We start from the raw sequence: 20,950 nt of genomic DNA on the forward strand, positions 1-20,950 counted from the left end.
ACTTGTAAAGGGACTAGCGGGGGAATTGAGAGTAACCACTGCGAGAATGAACTGTAAACACAACTTTATATACACTTTAACTGTTAACGAGGAGATGCTGACTCCACAAGAACTGAAGAAGAAGGAGGACTCGCGTTCGCTTGACTGTTGCTCGCTCCATGTGCTATGTCACGTGACTAATGTTTATCAGTCCCATAATTCCACTACACTTATTGACCAGTCCCTAACTCGAACTAAATTTCGTTTCCCTTGATCAAAATTTGGGTCAAATTTACCCCGTTAACTCGAATTCCGGTTCTTACAACTCGCCAAGGTTGCCCATTGATAAGAGTAACGAAATTAACAGATTACGTATTTGACAGCCTTTTTCCACTCTTGTCATAAGAATTTATGATCGTGTTAGAGTTTCTGACGAGATAAATTTAATTTGCACTGCACTGTATACTGAAGTGCTGAAAAACCAGTAAACCATCAATTATTAACTTGGCAAATTAAAAATTCAATCGACCGCGATAACTCGAAACCCCGCCAACTCGAACTGTTTTTCGTTTCCCTTAGGGCCTGTTTACAAGCAGGCGGGTAACCCTAGCACATAGGGTTACCCTATTACCTAGGGTTACCCTAGCGCTCCCACATTTCTTCTTTTTTCATCGACGTGTTTACAAGGCGCTAGGGTTACCTTAGCAGCTAGGGTAACCCTAGCTGAGTGCTAGGGTTACCCTAGCTGCTAGGGTAACCCTAGCGCCTTGTAAAAGCTCTGCTAGGGATAACTCGCCTTCGGGACAACTTTATTTTGGCTCCAAAAAGCTAAATATGTTTAAAAATACCGACAAAAACAGAAAGAAACATCGTGTTCATTCACAATTTGTCGTATTTTTGCACTGAAACGGAATTATTTTCAAATAACAGTTTCTAACGACAAAATTGTACAAGGTTAACTGAAGCGTAACCGGTGTAAGTTGACCCGGCGGGTAAGTAGGGTTACCCTACCTGCGAATTTTGCTTGTAAACCCGGGCTATCTTCTAACCCTCTTGCTAGGGTAACCTTAGCACCTAGGGTTACCCTACCTGCTTGTAAACAGGCCCTTAGAGTTCGAGTCATATGATCACCGGGGCTCTACTGTAGTTTGACGCGTTCTGACCACGTGCAAGTCCAAGGCTGGAACTGTTGTCACCCTAGGGAATTAGTCAGAATTAGTCTGGGAATTAGTGAATTTTGTCCGCCCATGGAGGTTACACAGATTTGACACATCTCATGCGACACGTTGTCTAGATTTCGGTTTTGGGTGTTTGTTTGATCTCCCGTTCGCGACTAGCAAGTCCAGTCCTGCAAGATTCGCCCGCTGACCCTGACATTGCTGACAACCGTTTCAGACTGGGCGCCACTGTCATGGCGGCGTTCCTCGGTCGAGCGGTTTCGTCAGTTGTTTGAAAACTACAACTCTTTTACAGACGGTTTTGCTTCAGTTAAGGTAAGAATAAGTTCTTAAGGACTTGTTTAGTTAATACTAGAGAAAACTTGAGCTATAACAAGGAATATAATTCAATGTTTGGCGCTGAAATGATAGTAGCAGCATGCTTGACTCTTCTGAGATATTCGAGCCATCAGGCCAGAGCTTATCCCAATAGCATGAAGCAACTGGGAGTACTGGGTTTTTCTACTTCCCCCTGATGGGATGCTTTTCCATTGCAGGGTTTTTCGACAGCAGAAAATTCGCCGCTACCCATTATCCCAGGATTTATATCTACAATGTGTAGACTTAAGGTGTAACGCAACGATTCGATTTAGGTGCTTGTTTTGATGTTTTATTTTTGGAGCTCAAGGCTCTCTCCTCCGCAGAGGCCTCTTTCTCGAATCAATGTGTAAAACGAAACATAGGTCTTATGTTCAAGGAAATCATAAGCTTTTTGTTATGCAGGAATGACGCGAGGATCCGCTCAAATTACTCTGAATATTCTGATCATGAAGAGAATGCATGATTTTACGTGATTTGTGGTTATTGTTGAGATGTTAACAACAAATCAGACCTCACTTGTGTCATATCTCTCGGTTTTTTCAATGTACTGTTTTTCGGAAAGGACACTAATGGCTCGGGGTATGAAATCGCACATTCGGTTTTCGAATTCAATTGAACCCAATCGAAGGTAAATCGAAAGATTTATCAAACGAAATCGAACTCACAAAAAATTAATGCAAATCGAACCAAATCGAACGTTCAATAAAGTCTGATGAGATTCAATTTAGTTCTGTTGCTGAACGATATCTAAGGGAGCTTACGTCAAATCACAATATAATTTAAATCAAGCAAAATCAATATTGATCAGTCTTCCATCACCTGATCATCCTGATGACAACAGGGATTATATATGCATCCATTGATCCAGCCACCTAAAGTTATGTATCCTTTATTTCCATATTTATTTTTAGACCCAAGATTCAAGCATCTCAATATTTGTCATTTGTCGGGCATTTGTTAACTGGGTTGCTACCATGGGAAAGAGTTTCATGAGTTTTGTAAATTACCAGCTGCAACTTGAATCAAATTTTGCCATTTCCAACAGTACACTCCTAGTTATAATCCTGAATAGTAGCATATATTCCTTCTAATTCCACTGCATGTTGTATTCAAGTAGAAATCCCACTAATATTTAACACCTTTCAAGATCACTCCGCTACCCTATTTAACAAACTTCCAACGAACCTTAAAAACACTGTGGACCATGATTCATTTTGCAGGGAAGCAAAGCGCTTCCTTTTGAAAAAAACTAAATTAACAGATTGATCTCCTGTAGCTTTTTATTTTTATTTTTCTCTTAGATGTATATAGTATAGTATTTTTTTTATATGCATAAATGTATATAGTATAGTATAGCATAGTAGTATACAGTAATTTAATGATCATAGAGTCTTAATTGTAAATATCATTTTATTTGTTAGGTTAGGTTAGTTTAATTGGTAAATGTAGAGCTACTATGTAGAAATGTTACCAATAAAACCATTATTATTATTATTATTATTATTATTATTATTTCCCTGGCTTGTCTCTTCCCCAAAACTGTTTGTATTTTCTTGATTTTCGATCATGCATACGATTTTAATAAATGGCTTACTGCGTATTTGAATTTTTTCTCAAATATTATGTATTTTTCCGTTAGGATTAAATAAAAGACAAAGATTACGCATACTATTTTCAGTCGCTTACCTATTCCAAAACCATATAAGAAATAAACAGATTTTTACACGCTCATGGTTCAAAATTCTTTATTTTGAATTTTAGCTACAAGTTCAATTTCTGAACTTAATCTAACTAAATGGTACTCACAAAAAAGGTAGTTGTTCGACGACTGAACAACATCGAAGTTAATTGTTTGATATCTTCCGAATTCGTTGGATTGAGTTCAATGACAAACTCGTTTGGTTTTGTTCGATTTGATACCCTGGGTAATGGGTACTAATGGCGATGTGTTATGGGGGGAACTTATTGACGTAAATATGCAGTAATCCAGAATTCTCGAACCTCCAAGGAAAAAAAAGAGTTGCTTCGAAACTATTCCCAGAGATAATAGAGTAGAACTGTAGGGTATAGGGTGTACTCCTTTTTTCCTTCATTACCTCTTTACTAGTTGGAAATGAAAATTGTCACTCTTAGAACCAGTGAATGGCATTGCATGCAAAAAGGTAGGGTGTCCCTTTATCTTTTTTGATGTGGTTACAATCCTGCCTTTATACAGTTCCAGAAAATATCCATACCCACTCTATGGAAGGTCATTGAAAATTCTTTGTGGTGTGGGGGGTCTCGAAAGGCCAATTTTTTAAAGTATGGGGCTTAACTGGAATTTCCAATAGGGTGGGTGGGGGGGGGGGGGGTAAAACCAAAAAAGCCTTCCGTGGAAGGGGTGTGGATATGATTTTCTTGAACAACACATTCTTTAAAACCACCATTCATGCACTGTCGGTCCTTTATTATGGGTATAGGGTGTATTTCAGTACACTTCTTTTTTTCCTTCATTACCTCTTTGCTAGTTGAAAATGGAAATTAATTGCCACTTTTAGCTTAGAACCAGTGAATGTCATTGCATGCAAAAAGGTAGGGTGTTCCTATCTTTTTCCAAGTGGTTACATCCTGCTATTCTTTTGGACCACCATTCATGCACTGTCGGCTCGGGCTTGGCCAGAGTCCATGTTCTTGGTGCTAAACAAAAGAAACACGGGCTCTGGGGACCAGATTGTGCTTGGTCAGCAGGGACAACATTTTTCATTTAAACACTTGGTAAAAAGATAACTCTGGGGAGAGGGTAATTCTCCAACCAAGGACAAAATTTCTCCTCCAAAACCTCATTAATAAATCATAAAGAAAATACAAAAGTCGTTGTGTCTTTATATATCTGATAGAGACATGGTTAAACTTTAGGGACAGTTCATTTTTTATGGGCTGGTGGGATTTGAGGGGGGACCATCCGAAAAAAATTGGCTTTAAAGGGGGGGCCAGCCAAAAAATATGATCTGTAAGGGGGGGGGGGGGTCACTAAATATTATTGTACTTTTAAGTGTTGTAAAAAGGCTTCTGTGAGAGTAAAAAAAATTGCCAGAATGCCCAAAATAACATTCCTGAGGTTCTCAAAATTCAATTTTTCCCGGGAGAGCATGCCCCCGAACCCCCCTACTTTGTTATGTACCAAATGCCATTAACTCAACCAAACAGCTTATTGGTTACAAGTCTTTTTTGTACACTGATAAATTGTTTATTCACAAGACTCAATATATTTTAATTTCACTTGATTATTGTTTTTTTTTTTTTTTTGGGGGGGGGGGTCATCGAAGGTCATCGAGGGGGGGGGGGGCAGGCAAAAATTTTCGATGAAGAAGGGGGGGGGGGGGTCATTATATATAACAGTGACTATCTATCAAATCCCACCAGCCCCCCTACCCCATAAAAAATGAACGGTCCCTTACGTCAATTTTCTAGGCCGAAATAACCCCAAATTTACCGTAAATGGTGCTAGAATGAGTTGATCTACATCAGAAGATTTTGAAGCCGTTCAAGAAATTCGCAGTTCGTGTTTAATCAAGTTTAAAACACTCTGCTGCGCCTCTTGTTTTGAACTTGATAAAACACTGCTGCTCATTTATTAAACATTACATAAAAGCAGGCCTTTAATCCACTTCTTCTGGCGCTCTTTCGGTCACGCCACGTTACATAGCGTTGCGTGACAGAGATTTCTAGAATTGGACTAGTCAACTTTTTAGATCAACCAAGTGAAAACACGTGCCACTAGAATATTTATGTTTGATATAAACCTCAGCCACAGATAAAGTGCTAGAAATTTTAAATTTCCCTTCCGTAAACCCTAATTGCATTCCCATTCTGTTACAAATCCAGTAAATCCTTCTGCATTAGCGTTGGTAGGTTATTTACTTTCTTCTTCATTTTAAAGGTCTAAAGGCGTCGGTGGGTCTTTGCTGCAAATAACACAAAGCATACGGACAATTCCTTTTTAACTGGCAATATGGATATGGAGAGGCATGCATCTAGCAAAATAGGGAAGTCGGGTTTTGAATGCAACCGCAGTGGAAACTGTTTTAATCAGCCAAGACATCTAGAAGAACATGCGAGATTGCCTACAAGCGAGAAGCCCTTTGAATGCAACGAGTGTGGCAAGTTTTTTCAAAGAGCAGGACATTTAAAACGGCATAAAATAATACACACAGGAGAGAAGCCTTTTCAATGCAATCAGTGTGGCAAGTTCTTTAATCATACAGGAACTTTAAAACGACATTACAGAACACACACAGAGGAAAGGCCTTTTGAGTGTAACCAGTGTGGCAAGTGCTTTAATAGTACAGGAAATCTAAGTCACCATAAACGAATACATACAGGAGAGAAGCCTTTTGAATGCAACCAGTGTGGCAAGTGTTTTAATAGTACAGGAAATCTAAGTCACCATAAACGAATACACACAGGAGAGAAGCCTTTTGAATGCAACCAGTGTGGCAAGTGTTTTGATAGTACAGGACATTTAAAACAACATAAAAGAATACACACAGGAGAGAAGCCTTTTGCATGTAACCAGTGTGGCAAGTCTTTTAATCGTGCAGGAAATCTGAGAATGCATAAAAGAACACACACAGGAGAGAAGCCATTTGAATGTAACCAGTGTGGCAAGTGTTTTAATCATGCTGGAAATCTAAGACAACATATCAGAACACACACGGGAGAGAAGCCTTTTGAATGCAACCAATGTGGCAAGTGTTTTAATCACTCAGGAAGTCTAACAAAACATATAAAACGGATACACACAGGAGAGAAGCCTTTTGAATGTGAAGTGAAGTCAAGAACTGTCTCGAAGGATGACAATTGCTTCAGTATCTCTGAACTTTTATGTAACATTAAAAAAATCAAACAGGAATGAATCGTTGTGTGTACCTTGCAGCGGAAGACGAGAACTTCAGACACTCTAGTTAAAGCTTTGTAAAATAGAGATGATATGTCCGATTAGAAGCCCTCATTGTAATTTATTTTACGTTACAGACCTGTAATGTTTGTTTCACGACTTTGGGACCTGTTTTGTTTTATATTGTTATGGTCAGGTTGTTAATTATATACTTTTTGTATGCACCTAATAAAATGTTAACAATATAAACCGAAAGACGACGCCTGCCACGCAGGATAAAAGACTTTTGAACCCCCCCCCCCCCGCCCCTCGCCCCCGAAAAAAGGGACGATGAGAAAATAAAAGCCCAGGGTTTATTTCAGAATTTTACGGTATGATTCGGGGAAAGAGAGAGTGAAAACGGATAACCATCCATGTAATATGTTGTTACACTTACCGCTCTCAATAAAAGGGTTTTACTGCAGCCTCGTATTTAAAACTGAGGAAGTAAAGAGCAACACGTTATGAAGATAAAAAAAATGCGGTAATAAGCGATATTTTCAGTCTTCCGATGTTCATTGTGTTTGTTTTGTTTTTCTTACATCTTTCAGGCTTGAGATTTTTACTTGACTTTTCTACGCACCTCCTCAGCTTTCAGTAGGAAACTGTCTAAAATAAACCTTTTTTTATAACAAGCCCTTTAGATAACGATAACTGTCTTTATTTACGGTTTACCCTTTGCAGTGCAGTCCTTATAAGCCGAAAGCATGAACGCCCCCCCCCCCCCCCCATGTTAAAAAGGTACATGATGATGATAATGATGACAGTAGTAATTATAAAAGAGGAATTACAAAGTATTAACTACAGTCGAAGCTCTCGTAAGCAGACACCCTCGGGACGCGAAAAAAGTGTCCGTAACTGGAACTGGCCGCTTACGAGAATGGTTCTCGTAAGCGGCCACTAGAGTTGTAGGGGATAGATGGCCGCTGGGAGCCTGCCCAGCTATAAACGTAATGGGCATATGCATGTAAGTGGTTTTTCGAAGTGTAACCGGACGTGGATGACGACAAGACAAACACTGAAATATGGTACTGTTATTACTGCCGGTGAAACCATTGTGACGAACGGTGATGTGAAGTTGATTGCTAAAAGCAAGAGGTTGTTAATAGGATTTTCTTTGGATTGTCCGCTTACGGGAGCTTAAAAACAAAGAAAAAGTCTAAGTCGTAATCTCTGAAAGTGTCCGCGGCCGCTTACGGGAATGTCCGCTTACGAGGATGTAAAAATACAGAGTTTGTATGGGACTTAAAACGGGATTTCAAACAAGGCGGCCGTAAGTAGAGCTGTCCGCTTACGAGAGTGTCCGTTAAGAGAGCTTCGACTGTAATTGTGCAACCTTGTTACATTTACATACAGCATTTATCATAAAGGGTCAAAAAGCCTCTTTTCTTTCAATGGTGTCACTGCACTAAGCTCAACCGTAAGAGAGCTAAAAACGTTAATTAACCACCAGAAAAAACTACTGCTTTTTAAACTAGTATGAAGACAACAGGATTTATCAAGGCCTTTACCCCCTTTAATAAATCAACAGTTCTGTGGATCCGTACGACGTATTTTTAAAGGTCATTATAATGACATTTTACCCCCACCCTTTTGATATTTAAAGAAAACACTTTCGGGTGGAGCCACAGGGCACAGAGGAGTCAAGTCCGCAATTCAAAATCTCTACCGTGCAAAACGACCTTCAAAAGCTTTTCAAAGCGATCGTGTGAGCCGTACGTGATCCCTACGTGATACAACGCCGTCATGCGATACTTGTTTACAGATTGTCTGGTCAGGTGATATCGTATTCATACCCTCATGCGATATCCGCAGACATCAATGTTCGTGGGCGTTACCAGAGAAATCTCTAGCTCTTTTTCTTATCGGCACTTCGTGCCTCATTCCGAAAAAAAAATCATCGCCCTTCGGGCGACGATTTTTTCGCCCCAGGCGACCATTGTCAGAATACGATATCACCAGACGATCTGCAAACAAGTATCGCATGACGGCGTTGTATCACGTACGGCTCACACGATCGCTTTGAAAAGCTTTTGAAGGTCGTTTTGCACGCGTACGGTAGAGATTTTGAATTGCGGACAAACTTGACTCCTCTGTGCCCTGTGGTGGAGCCTCCCGTAGTAGTACACTATAAGGAGACCCCCCAGAAGTGTTTTACCAAGGGTACCTTGTAAGGTTAAATACAATACTTTAGGTGCCTAAACACGAGGGAGGGACAATGTTACACCAGCAGCAACTCTGCCTGTCATGATAATACTGGACGTAATCAAGCAACCAAAACAGGGTGACACAGTTATAGTGTCTGGGACTAGATTGGACAGTGAGCTTACAGCTAGAGAAAGAAGAAAAACAATTCAATGTGACTGCGTAGAATAGGTCTGTAAGTAACTTTCTTAAGAAAGATATCTTTCGCAGTAGAGACAAATCATAACAATTAGAGCTGAGAACAAACTGCTACTTACTTACTGCTACAAGAACTTTTTTATTATACAATGTAGTCACTAGCTGTCTTCTCATTGGCTAAGAGCCTACAGCTTAGTCTGGGAATCCGCGCAACCTACAGATTAGTGAATTATCTGCTAGCAGATTATTCACTAATCTGTAGGTTGCGCGCGCAATGCATGATTTCCAAGAGCAATGTGTCGGGCATCTGGCGGCCAGGGAAATTCATAGTTCGTCGATTCACTTCTTGAACCGAGAAATAATTTGACCAAAGTTCAAAAAGTGCTGGACAATTAAGTCTCGGAAAACACAAAATGACTAACAAAAATTGGGAAGGAACTATTCCACGATTTAGTAGGACGACCAGCCGTAATTAGCACAAGTTTTGAAACAGGTCGAAATCGTTTGTCATTACCTCCTTTTCCAGAAAAACAATGTATAATAAAACAATTATTGGATGAGGTTTATGTGATATTCGGAATAATCAAGGTCAAGGTAAGTGTTATCAGCCTCAGCCTTCGGCTTCGGTTGATAACACTTACCTTGACCTTCATTATTCCGGATCACAAAAACCATTGTTTAATATCAGTTGGTTAAGTAAATCGTGTGACCCTGGGGACACATGATTGGATTGGTTGGATTTATACGGAGGGAACAGCCAACCAAATCTGCCGTTTTAAAAACAGCGTTAAAATGGTCTTTTGATTGACTTAAATCACGTAAGGGGGCCTCCGTATTTCCTCCACCTATCTTCACCTCCCCCTCCCCCTCCCCCTCCCCCTCCCCCCTTGCTTCAGTCCAAAATTCTTCCCACACTAACGCGAATTTGAATGAGAACAAAAATATATACGGCATCCTTTAGTCAAAGTTAACAATTATTCACCAAAGTGGAGTTGAATAGATATATCTTATTAACCACGCGCGAGGGCCGTACTGGGCGAATATTGTCCCGAGGTCTTGACAGTACGGATCGAGCGCAGCGAGGTCCGTACAAAAAAGACCGAGGGCAAATATTCGCCCAGTACGGTCCCGAGCAAGCTTGGTTAATAAGAGATTTATTACACGACTGGAAACTTTGTGTAGTGTGCGGAATTGCTACCCGGTAGATGTCCTGGAAAACAATGTGCGGCAAAACTTTTCCGCGCGCTATTAAAAAGAAGTTATAATTTTTTCTGTGTTTAAAGTCATTTCATTTTCAAAGCAATAAAAACTCCGAAAAAATCTTGCAAAAAAAAAATCTTGCGCTAAATTGGGTTGGAATTAGCGCGGGATTATCCGGGACAAAACCCGGTCCGATACTTGGAAAATATCGGCCCTTGCGGGACCGGAAATTAAGTAATCTGATTGGCTGATTTAGTTATTGGCCCTCGGACCGCCTTAGTCGTGTAATAAATATATCTTATTAACCATGCGCGAGGGCCGTACTGAGCGAATATTGGCCCGAGGTCTTGACAGTACGGATCGAGCGCAGCGAGGCCCGTACAAAAAAGACCGAGGGGCAATATTCGCCCAGTACGGTCCCGAGCAAGCTAGGTTAGTAAGTAGTTTATTATATGGCACAGCCATGCCTGTTTATTTTTCTGTTAAAAGCACTTCCGGTCACTTGCATTCAAAGGGCTTCCTCCGTAAAGTGCAGTATGATGACGCGAGCAACTCAAAAAGAACAAGCTACCACGAGTTTGAAAACAAATTCATTGATCGTGACGAAGAAGACGAACATTCACCAAGCGGATTTTATTATTCTTAAGATTGGGGAAGTTCTAATGTAGAAACTGAAACAGGCATCACTAAAAGCCAGAAGGCCGCTCGGCTAACCGAACTGAGGTTTTTTGGTCATCATTCGGCGTTGAAGTTGAACGTCTCAGCTCCCGTAACTTTTGGCTCGTAAACCGAAGCTGACCGAAGTGTAAGGGTAATTTTTTTTAAAAAGGACAAGATAGTTCTATGAAGTGCCCACTGGATTGGAGTCGCTTAATTCTCCCGCTTCAAAAAGAGCATCTTCGACTTCGCCGTCTTCATCAATCGCCTGAACGGCTTCGCGGCTTCTTTCCTTCGCCGTACTACGCGTACTTGTGAACTAGTGACTGGCACTTCGCAGCTAGTTCTCTTCTCGATTTTTCAAACTCGGCGTCGTTGAGTATGTTGAATGGATATTTCTTCTTAGCTCTGTATGGTTCGTTGAAAACTGGAAATTGCTGCTTGCTCGTACCAAGAGAGGATCTTGCTCGTACTCTTTTCCTTTTTTTGGTTCGAGTGCTTTAAAAAAAAGTCGCTGCGTGAAAAATGTGGACTCATTTGGACGAATATTTGGTGAATATTCGTTTTCTTCGTCCTCGTTGTAAGCTCAGTAAAATATCAATGCGTTTGGTAGTTTCTTCTATTCGTGAAGAATGAGAGTACACATTTCCTTTTCGCAGGTTTAGTTGGAAATTTGAATTCGCCGGCTTTCGAAAAAAATACACGGCTTGGACCGTTTCCATGGAAACGGTCCGTATGGCAAAATCCCGACCAAGAAAGAACCAATTAGAACGCTCGGATTTGCCTAAGACTGGCTTTGCCATATACCATCGGTAAACATCCACCACATTCACCGACACTGAGGTGAATAATTGTTTTAGTATATACCACACAAGTTGAATAACTAACAGACTAAAACATTACTTTCTGTAAACAAAGCGACGCGCGAAGGCATTTTGTTTCTGTTAAGCTGCTCGGGGGTGAATAGTACTTTGCTAATCACCTCCGAGTTAACCAATCAGCAAGCGTGAAAAGCATTATTCACTTGTGTGGTATATACTAAAGAGAGGTAAACCTTTGGTATCTTTTATACACCTAAAGTACTAGCCCAAATGTAGCCGTTCCCACCCTCCCCTTTTTCCTCGGATGTGTGGGTACTGCTACACGTACAGGTCACTAAAATACTATACAAATGCAAGGACCAGCCTTACGTCGTTCATCAAGCAGGTATTGAAGGACTGGCCCCAAGGGAAGCAGAGACTCTCACCGTTCCCCTGAGGCGAAGCTGAGAGAGATATTGAGGGTCGAAGGGAAACGAAACTCATAATCTTGTTCCAGGGCAGGGAGAGAGACCCTGAGAACGAGGATGTTGAGTTGGTGTCTTGCAAAGTCTTCAATTCACGTAGTATGATCAGCCTCGAAGTCCTGTTTGTTATTTCATTTTATCATATGACCCGTACGGACCCGCGCGCAATTTCCTTGGAAAACCATATGAAAAAAATTCCCGTATGAGGACCGTACGCCTCGCTCTAGGAGGGCCGGAAAAACACGTACGGCCCTACTAGAAAAGCGTACGGCCCGCTACTGCCGCGAGATGCCGGAATTGGAACCAGTTGATTCCACAGCTTTGAATTCAGATAAACGATAGTTAAGATTTTTTAAAAAGCAAAGAATGTCCAACATGTTTAATTTATTAAAACTTTACTATCTAGAAAGCGCTGTAGTTTGAAGGCATGTTTAAATTAAACTTGGCAAATGAGGAAGAAATACTCCTGACAACAACAATAAAATCGAAATAAAAGCCGTCAAAAAAAAACATAATCGGACAAAGACCTGAAAGACGTATCCTGGTTTGAAGTCATGATAAACGTTGAAGAAAAATGCAAATGCGAAGTAAACTCAAATTTCTCTTTCTACTCCGTAATCACAACAAACAAAATGCGAGTTCATGTTTACAACTAACCTGATTATGACACAGTTTCCTGCTTGTTTTCACGAAGCATTTTAAGCACAATTTGGACATCAACTGTAATGCAGAGCTCGACATCGTCGAGGAACTAACGAATTCAAGGACTAAGCAGCAACAGCAGACGTTCATGAATCCTACGATCCTTGGTAAACAAAACAACTTGAAGCCGAAGGGAAACGAAGCGAAGCAAAATCCTGAACTGCCAGTACAATCCCTTTCCAAGTCTTTACGTAGTTTCATAGATTAAGATCTAATGCAGTTTAAACATCCAAAATCCTTCTTGGTGGAAAATTGATTAATCTTCTCGTTCAAACCAATTGTGAATTTCGGCTCAGAAGAAACGTCGCTAAGTTGTGGCAGGATAAATTCAGTCTTCGCTGAGAGACGAGCACGACTAGCCGAAACGTTGCCGGTGCAAATTCTTTGTTGTAGTCCTTCATAAACGTTTCGTTTGAAATTTCTACTAACTGCAATCATGTACGAGGAATTTAGTCGGATTTAAATCTTCTTGGAATGGAGCTAAAACTAGAAGATTTGGTTGACAACTTCACAGAAGTTCAAAAACTTTGTATGCACATCGCAAGTCAAATGCAGTGCCACTTTACTGGCTTCCCAAACAAATTACGAGCTACCATTGGCTTTTCAAAATGCGCGCGAAACGGGCCGCCGCGTCTGTATGATCTGTATCCACGAAAGAAAAACAAACAAAAAAAATCAGTGGTCATATGATAAAATGCTTATTGACTGAGTTAGGTCGGGCCGGACGGGAAAATATTTGGCGTACGTCCTGACCTCGAGCCAAATATTTTCCCGCTCGGCCCTCCCACTCAGTCAATAAGTACATATTATTTGCTGATCAGATCTCTCAGCAGATCCTACGACAGCATTTTCGTTTGCGGTCCCTTGCTGTCTAAGTCTCACTTTTGCAAAACAGATTTGACACATCTCATGCGATACGTTGTCTGCATTTCGGTTGTGGGTTTTTTTTGATCTCCCGTTCGCGACTAGCAAGTCCAGTCCTGCAAGATTCGCTGACCCTGACATTGCTGACAACCGTTTCAGACTGGGCTCCACTGTCATGGCGGCGTTCCTCGGTCGAGCGGTTTCGTCAGTTGTTTGAAGCCTACAACTCTTTTACGAACGGTTTTGTTTCAGTTAAGGGAGATAAGAATAAGTTTTTTAAGGACTTGTTTAGTTAATACTAGAGAAAACTTGAGCTATAAGAAGGAATATAATTCAATGTTTGGCGCTGAAAAATGGTAGTCGCAGCATGCTTGACTCTTCTGAAACATTCGAGCCATCAGGCCAGAGCTTATCCCAATAGCATGTAACAACTGGGAGTACTGGCTATTTCTACTTCCCCCTGCTGGGATGCTTGTCCATCGCGGGGTTTTACATGCATGCGAAAATTCGCCGGTACCCATTTATATTTTTATACACCTGGGTAAAAACAAAATGCAGTGCCCTGGCTAGGGCTTGAATGTGGACTGCTAGATCCTTAGTCCAGCACACAAACTATTTATAGGCCACCATGTCTCAAAAGACATGGTGGCCAGGGTCCATGAACCCGGCACCCCTGTGGACCCGGCCAGGACCACTGTGGACCCGGTCCATGGACCACCCCTGATTTCGAAAGAAAATCAAAGTTAGAATGGGGAAGGGGAGACAGCAGGTACAAAACACAAAACAAGATGAAACCACTAAAACGAATGACCAAAACCAAATAGCGAAACCACTGAACGAAGCGCCGCGAGGGACAAATCATGAAACCATTACCATTGGGACAAGTAAACAGGCAATATGTTATTCAGGCTAACCGAAGTATTGAGGCTAACCGGAGTGCATACAAGAAAGCAAAGTGAGCGATAGGCAGCTAGCTACTGGAGGGCCAACGGAGGGAAGGTGGGGGCCCCCATAGCCTGAATGCACTCCGGGCCTACTAGGACCGGTATTCATGTGGATTGTTCGCCGCAGCGATTAAGGCATTGTGAATTCGTTGGGTGGTACCGCCCATACCCTGTCCCCAACACGATCTGAAAAGGGGGGGGGGCATGGAGGGCCGGGGCGGACCGGGTCACGGGGTGGTCCATGGACTTTGTCCTCTCAAAAGGGCTTTGATAAATAATGCTCATAAATTGCTGTTGCAATTAATTTGTCTAGAATTTTTTTTTTTAGTACAAGGCATTGGCTGAGCAGACAGAAAGCTACAGAGCACTGTTATATTGTCCTGCGCTCAGATTTTTTAATTACATTAAAGACTTAGGCTTGGACTTGAAAAAAAAAATGCTGTAGTCTCAAGGCGCCTTTACACGTCAGAGAAAATTGGGTCTGGACCCGTCAGAAAATTGGTCCGGACCTGACCACTTTTCTAGAGAAACAGTCAAATCAAAACGGGACCATAGGCACCTACGGCCCCATTTTAAATTGACTGTTTCTCTGCATACATGTATGTGGTCCAGACCAAATTTCTGACAGGTCCGTACCCAATTTTTTCTGTCGTGTAAATGCGCCTTCAGTTTAAGATTTTAAACAAGGGTCTTGGCATCTTGGCGAGTCTCAAATTTTAACAAAATTTTCTGTACCCCTGGTAAAGAAATGAGAATAACAGTAATCAATCAAGGACACAAGCTACTTGAAACTATATAGTAGAACCTGGCCGGTAAATGTATCAGTCAAATCGAAGGTTCAACATTCCCTCCCCTGTCATACCTTGGGCATTTGATGGTTTAACCTTCCTGGGGGAAGGGAATTTGATAATTGAAATCTTCACAGGGGTGAGGAATTTGATCCAACCACATAGGGGGTGGGGAATTGAATGCAGACTTGATTTCTGGTTATAAGTTTCCCAGTAAACGCACACAGGTTTATAATCATAACAGGGACCAATTGGGAGAGTTTCAAAGGAAAAGATTTCACATTAATTTTGTGGCTGCATGGTTGAGAAAGAAGGACTAGAAAAGCTTAATTGTTCTATATTTGAAGGCATGAAATTGTTTTAGCATTCTTACTATCATATCATAAAGTCACATAAAACAGGTAAAACAGTTATCTGTTTACTGGTGATTACTAATTTTTTTCCGGGGGTGGGGACATTTGATCACTGAAGATGGGCTTGTAGTGGGGCATTTGAACAGCTTTTTGGCCCAGGGAGGTGGGAATTTGAATGCAAATTTTCCAAAAATGCAAATGCCCGGGGGTTTGCCCGGGGAGAGGATGTTCAACATGTGAATTGACTGGTACATAACTAGTACAAACTCTGAAGGGAAACAATAACAGTTCAAGTTAGCGGGGGGGTTTGAGTTTTCAGGGTCGATTATATAATCAATTTACCATGTTAATTATTGATAATTAACTGATTTTTCAGCACTTCAGTATTCAGTACAGTAAAAACTTTTAAACTTATTTCATCAGAAACTGTAACTTATGCATTCTTGTGATAATACAGTACGGTGAATGTGTGTATGACTCATAAGATCAGGAATGAATGTCAAATGCATGATCTGTTGGTTGCACTTTTTTGAATCAAGTTGCTGTAGTGTTAGATTCAGTGTTTCAATCCACTTAGTACATGACAAGATAAGCTGATAGGATATTTCAGTGGGCATCTTTGGCCAGTTGCAAGCACCAGAATACGAGTTATCAGGGTAAATTCTGATTAAGGAAAATGACATTTAATTCGAGTTAGTGGGGAAAATAAGTTATCAGAGATCAAGTCAACCAATAAAAAATGACTAAAAAGTGGGGTCAAATCCAAGGAAAATGGGACTCAGTTTGACTTGGAGGGGGGGGGGGTTCGAGTTATCTGAGTTTAAGATGAATTCCAGTCCGACGCGCACCGGGAATGATGTGAGCCCAACAGAAGAAATGACAGACACCGCACCACCTCCCGCCAGAACCAGAAACGGGAGGACCCCCCCGACGTCAGCCGGAGGAAACGAACTGTGGCGGACCGGCGCACGAAGTGACGCACGACAAAACAAAAACGAAACAAACCCCGAGTCTGCGCAGTACGGAGGAAATCAGCTTTAAGTTACCGAGGTTCTTAACCGGATACGCGAAAAAAAAAAAGCTTTTAACAACCCTGAATTATGATCCCAATAACTGTTAAATCAAGTCAGCAGCCCTGCTCCCCCTTTGATTGTTGAAAAAGATTTAAATTAGTAAATAACACAGCATACTCATAAAAAAATTATAAGTATACCTTCAAGTTACTATTTTTAGCGGCTACTAATTTTAGCAATTTTTTTCAGGGCAAGATTTAGCGACTATTTAATTTAGCGATTTTCCAAAAAAATTAAAAAGTTAGTGATAGTTTTTAATGAACATATAGCTAAGATGGAAATGAATGTTAAGTAAAAGAAAAAACTCACTTGAAATTGAGCAAACATTTGCATTGCCAGAAAAAAAAAGTTTACGGGCCTCTATTTTTATAAAATTTTCAAGTCGACAATGCTTATTTTTATTTACTTAAATTTAACGAGTATTAAATTTGACCAAGACAAATTTTAGTGAGCACTAAATTTAGCCATTTTAGCCAAAATTGCTAAAATTGGTACCCGCAAACAATAATAACCTTAAGGTAGATATGTCTCCCTATATGAATACCGGTACATATACAGTAAAAACCCTAGATTTAGGTTCTTAATAGGTTATTTTCTGTAGAAAAATTTACATTGTCTTTAATAGAACTTAAAGTGATATTCGGCCGGTGTTCCTTGTATAAAATTTCCATAGGGACCTCATATGTGTTTATGTTAACATGAAGCACTGATCATTCACAACATAACATTATAGACATGTACAGTTATGCCTTGTCCAAACTTATTTTCCCGAAAGTAAATATTTTTAATCAATTTTAAAAGGATATGACCCAGTTTCCATAGTCAAGGCTAAATAGGTCCTTTTAAAAAGGGGGTTCTAAATTACTTCTAATTTGCAAATTTTAGCCTAACAGGTTCTTACTCGTGGGTTTTAAGTGTAATTATTTTTCTATAAATCGTTTATAGCCTCTGCAGGGTCAGATTTGTTTCTTAGATTTGTTATCCACGTTCTACCCTTATTGGCACAGACAGACAGACAGACAGACAGACAGACAGACAGACAGACAGACAGACAGACAGACCACTGACAGAAAGATATCTTGAGTTCAAAGAAACCGAAAATTACCTGTCGTGTTCATGAGCTGCCTTTAATCAATTTCCAATCAAAGTAACAATCTATGCACTGGACCCCATCCAGATCAAGTGGTCCGGGTTTGAGCCCCGGTTTGGAAAATGTTTTATTTGTGCTCTTGAGCAAGACACCTTACTCTTACAGTGTTTCTCTCCACTCAGGGGTAGGTGAACTGGCATCCCATCTGGGGGTGGGGGGGGGGAGGGTGGGTGTGGCAGAAATACTCCTAGTCAGTTCGCTAGCCTGAAGGGCCAGAAAGCAGGAATGCAGTGTTGACTTTTACCTTAAGTAATAACCAGCCAACGACACACCAGAATCTAAGTAGCTCTTAAATAGTAATAAAAATAATAATAATAATCGTCGTCATCATCAGTCATCATCATCATCATCTTTATAAAGTAGGCTTTGCTCACCAAAGTGGTTTTCAGGAACTGGGGTCTTGAAAACGTGGTGCCTGTTTATCGCATTACGCATATTTTAATAAGAATTCGAAAATCTTGAATTTTTTTTTCAAGAATTTCAAGCCACTCGTCAGTGATTCTACTTTATATACCGGTACAACTAATTGTGAGACAATTCAAGATAACCAATAAATCCCCCTTTCTGATCACACCCCTACATCAGTCCAGATTTAAGCATAAACTTCGGATGTTAATTACTGTCTTCTTGTTTTCCAAGGTGGAAGGATATTGTGACGCTGCAAATGGAGGAACCTATACCATGCAAAATAACTTCCTCTGACAAACAACCTTTTAAATGTAACCAGTGTGGCAAGTGCTTCAGTCAGGCAAGCAATCTAAGGAAACATGCGAGAGAACACACAGTGGAAAAACCTATTAAATGCGACCAATGTGAGAAACGTTTCAATGAGGCAAGACAGTTAAGACAACATGAAAGGGTGCATACGGGGGAGAAACCGTATAAGTGCAACCATTGTGAGAAGTGTTTTGGTCACCGAGCGACTCTATGGCAACATAAAAGAATACACACAGGAGAGAAGCCTTTTAAATGTAAGCAATGTGGAAGATGTTTTAGGCGAGCAGAAAATCTAAGGCAACATACAAGATCACATACCGGAGAGAAGCCTTTTGAATGCAGCAAGTGTGGCAAGTGTTTTTCTCTCGCGGGGAATCTTAAAACACATGCCAAAATTCACGCGCGTGGAAACACCTTTCAATGCAAGCATTGCGGCAAGTGTTTTCAACACGCTAAATATCTAAACCAACACGCCAGAATACACACAGAAGAAAATGCTTTTAAATGCGATTACTGTGGCTTGTGTTTTCGTCAGACAGCAAATCTAAGGTCACATGTGAGAGTTCATACTGGAGAGAAGCCTTTCAAATGTGACCATTGTGGCAAGTGTTTTAGCTGGGTGGGGAATCTAAAACGACATGCGAGGCTGCATGCAGGAGGGTCGCCTTTTAAATGCAACCATTGCGGCGAGTGCTTTACTGAAAAAGGAAATCTAAGGCGACATGACAAATTACATGCAGAAGAAATGAAGATGTTCAAATGTAATCAGTGTGGCAGATGTTTTGAACAAGCAAGTGTTCTTACGCTACACGAAAAAACACACAACGAAGTCAAGCCGAAAACGAGCGAGGATGGCAAATACTTTAGTATCTCTGAACTTTTAGTCGGGATTAAACATATTAAGCATGAATAAAACCTTATCAATGCGTGCCTTCTGGAGACTGTTTTTGTGAAACGCTTGATGTGCAGTACTGAGACACATTACCGAGATTAAATTGGGTAGCGTTTATATTTATTTCCTAAGGAGCTGATTTTCGATTCTATACATTTATACTCTAAAGGTTCCTCTTACGTAATTGCTTTCTTTAAGTAACGACGACTTTTGTACGAGGCAAGTAAAACATGGATAAGTTACCTTTTCAATACTTTTTGAAGGCATTTTATATGCATCCTGTTGAATATGGCGAAATAAATGGGTATGACAATTAATCAAAGCGTCTTCCAGCCTTTCTACGCTGACCGAAAGCCCTCCTCCCGCATTCTGGTCCCTCTACAAATGTCACGCTTCTAGGAAAAGCCTCTTGTGGTAATCGCCTATCTTGTCCACCACCGCTGCATGGTTGAAATCCATATCATGGCTTAACGTGTTCGCATGTTTGGCATTCGCAGAGGGACCAGAATGCGGGAAACGAACACATAGACATCCCTGATGTATATAAGTCACTTACATAATGTTCATAGTCTCGCGCAGCGTTCGCGTGTTCTTGTATTAGTCACTCGCGCGCACGCGTACAAATGTGAAACAGTTAAAAAACCGTTGTGTTTTCTGCCATGTTAACAACCGAAGAAGACCGAAGATTCTCGGTCGAAACGTCTTGAGTACATTATGAGCTTTGTTGACGCTTAAATAAGTCAGCGTCAGAATTTATAAAGAGTATTAACATCAAGACTACTTATGTTAAAAACAGAGATAATTTAGGATAGTTCACTATAATGTGACCTCTTCCCTGTTTATTCTAACTATAGCAAGATTTGACATGCGTTAAAATGTTGAACTTCAAGATTTGGACTTCAGCCCACATATTGAACTCAGTTCAAGATTTGTACACGCCTTCAAATATTGAACTTCAGGATTTGGACAAGCATTTAAGATTTGGACATGCGTTAAACTATTTAACTTCAAGATTTGGACACGCGTTCAAACATTGAACTTCAAGATTTGGACACGCGTTCATATATTGAACTTTAAGATTTGGACACCCGTTCAAACATTGAACTTTAAGATTTGGACACGCGTTCAAACATTGAACTTCAAGATTTGGACACGCGTTCAACTATTTAACTTCAAGATTTGGACACGCGTTCAAACACTGAACTTCAAGATTTGGACACGCGTTCAAACATTGAACTTTAAGATTTGGACACGCGTTCAAACATTAAACTTCAAGATTTGGACACGCGTTCAAACATTAAACTTCAAGATTTGGACACGCGTTCAAACATTAAACTTCAAGATTTGGACACGCGTTCAAACATTGAACTTCAAGATTTGGACACGCGTTCAAACACTGAACTTCAAGATTTGGACACGCGTTCAAACATTGAACTTCAAGATTTGGACACGCGTTAAAACATTGAACTTCAAGATTTGGACACGCGTTCAAACACTGAACTTCAAGATTTGGACGCGCGTTCAAACACTGAACTTCAAGATTTGGACAC

General features: G+C 40.6%; 1 protein-coding gene across 1 annotated transcript; it reads left to right on the forward strand.

The window, feature by feature from the left end:
* Positions 1-1,377: 1,377 nt before the first annotated feature.
* On the forward strand, positions 1,378-19,976 carry LOC144658394 (uncharacterized). Its single transcript, XM_078518813.1, has 3 exons — positions 1,378-1,472; positions 5,437-6,324; positions 18,519-19,976. Exons 2-3 carry the CDS (start codon positions 5,509-5,511, stop codon positions 19,419-19,421), a joined length of 1,719 nt encoding a protein of 572 aa, XP_078374939.1. The 5' UTR covers positions 1,378-1,472; positions 5,437-5,508; the 3' UTR covers positions 19,422-19,976.
* The last annotated feature ends 974 nt before the right edge of the window (positions 19,977-20,950 follow it).

This window comes from Oculina patagonica, chromosome 6 (genome assembly GCF_052425735.1).
Source record: "Oculina patagonica isolate OP01 chromosome 6, crgOcupat, whole genome shotgun sequence".
Lineage (NCBI taxonomy): Eukaryota > Metazoa > Cnidaria > Anthozoa > Scleractinia > Oculinidae > Oculina > Oculina patagonica.

Coding starts and splice junctions, on each gene's coding strand:
- LOC144658394 (XM_078518813.1), top strand. CDS start 5,509: ATGGATATGGAGAGGCATGCATCTAGCAAAATAGGGAAGTCGGGTTTT. Junction 6,325..18,518: donor AGAAGCCTTTTGAATGTGAA/GTGAAGTCAAGA, acceptor AAATGTAACCAG/TGTGGCAAGTGCTTCAGTCA.